This window comes from Rhinichthys klamathensis, unplaced genomic scaffold (genome assembly GCF_029890125.1).
Source record: "Rhinichthys klamathensis goyatoka isolate OS25496 unplaced genomic scaffold, OSU_Roscu_1.1 h1tg000191l_1, whole genome shotgun sequence".
In the NCBI taxonomy this organism is placed as follows: domain Eukaryota; kingdom Metazoa; phylum Chordata; class Actinopteri; order Cypriniformes; family Leuciscidae; genus Rhinichthys; species Rhinichthys klamathensis.
Genome location: NW_026606717.1, coordinates 7,703,126 through 7,704,548, shown reverse-complemented (window position 1 = coordinate 7,704,548; position 1,423 = coordinate 7,703,126). Strand labels below are relative to the sequence as shown.

Here is a 1,423-nt window from a genome sequence, read left to right as displayed (position 1 = left end):
GATTAGCGCAAATCCTCAAACGTAGCCGGTGACGTCATAACCGGCTGCTGTGTTCTGCCGAGCCGATTTCCTGGGATCCTGGGCGGGCGTGTTGGAGTGGGTACTAGTGCTTGTATGGCTGTTAAGGGTCTGGTTCTTGCTGGTAAAGTTGGGGTTAGTGGTGGAATGTAGAGTAACTGGATGGTAAGGCATGGAAAGGGGCTGTCCGCGCGGGACGGTGCGGTCAGGGTAGGGGTAATGGCGTCTGGTTCCCCTGCTACCATCTAAATCATCACAACAGGATGCACTCAACAGCCCTCCACCAAGCATGGACAAGAGTGAAGAAGCCAACCCCACATACAGGCAGTCGCCGATCTCAAACTTTAGCCCGGCTGGCATGTTCTGCATGTAGAAGGTCTGCACCACCTCATGGGTCTTCCAAGACACAGGGATCAACGCCAAAAGCCCTGCCAGGAGAAACAGGGAACCACCTGCCCCAGCCACCTTGGTCTTGATCGAAGAGCCGTCCATGCAGACGGTGCACTGCATGCCGACGGTGGACACGGCACAGGCCATGACTGAGAAGATGGACGAGATGACCATCATGGCTCTGGCTGTTTGTAGATCAGTGGAGAGTCCCAGAAGGGTGTTGTAGGTCTCACACTGGAAGGCTCCAGTGCTCTGGTACACACACTCCATCCACAGACCTTTCATGCTGACCACCGCCGTCACGATGTTGGGGCCAACGTGTGCGGACGTCGCCCAATATGGCAGAAGAGTGGCTACCAGCGTCCCAAGCATGCCAAAAAGGCCAAAAAAGAAACCCATCAACTCCAGCGCTGCTATCGCCATGTCTCCAACTGGATGAACGTGTTCTCCAAAAGTCAGACACACTTCTGCTTGATCACTGTAAAGGAAAACAACTCACTTTAGCTTTTTTAATTCTCAATCATTTTAACTGCTGTGTGTAATTCAATATTACATTTAAAGTTAATTTAACGTTTAAGAAACTTCTTTTTATGTCTGACCCTTCTCGTATCTTGTATGAGGATGATCAACTTTTGCTATCAAACAGAAAACTTAAGAGTAGCATATGCTAGAATTAACAGCTTACGGAAATCTTTTGTTCATCAGTCTGTAAAATTAATAAATCAGAATTGGGGATCTAAGTAAGCCTCAGGGTTCTGAAAAATAGAAAGGACTAAATCAATGCACTGCAGCCAGTTATGTATTTACATATATGTTGTATTTGTTTTAAGTGGCGTTTATTGTATTGCGCTTTGTTACTCGATGTGGATGTGTACGGATGTGAGACAGTAAACGCTGTGGGATGGGAGAACATTTTTGGAAGACAATTCCATTAATAAAGTGAAATCGAATTGAATTTAATCACAAATGTGTAATTTCAAGTATATTTCTATGTGACATACAAGTTTCATTGCTT

At 46.2% G+C, this 1,423-nt stretch overlaps 1 protein-coding gene across 1 annotated transcript; it reads right to left on the bottom strand.

Moving 5' to 3' along the window:
- Positions 1 to 831, bottom strand: cldn2 (claudin 2). The gene has a single exon (XM_056262359.1). It carries the CDS (start codon positions 829 to 831, stop codon positions 16 to 18), a length of 816 nt encoding a protein of 271 aa, XP_056118334.1. The 3' UTR covers positions 1 to 15.
- Positions 832 to 1,423: the final 592 nt, after the last annotated feature.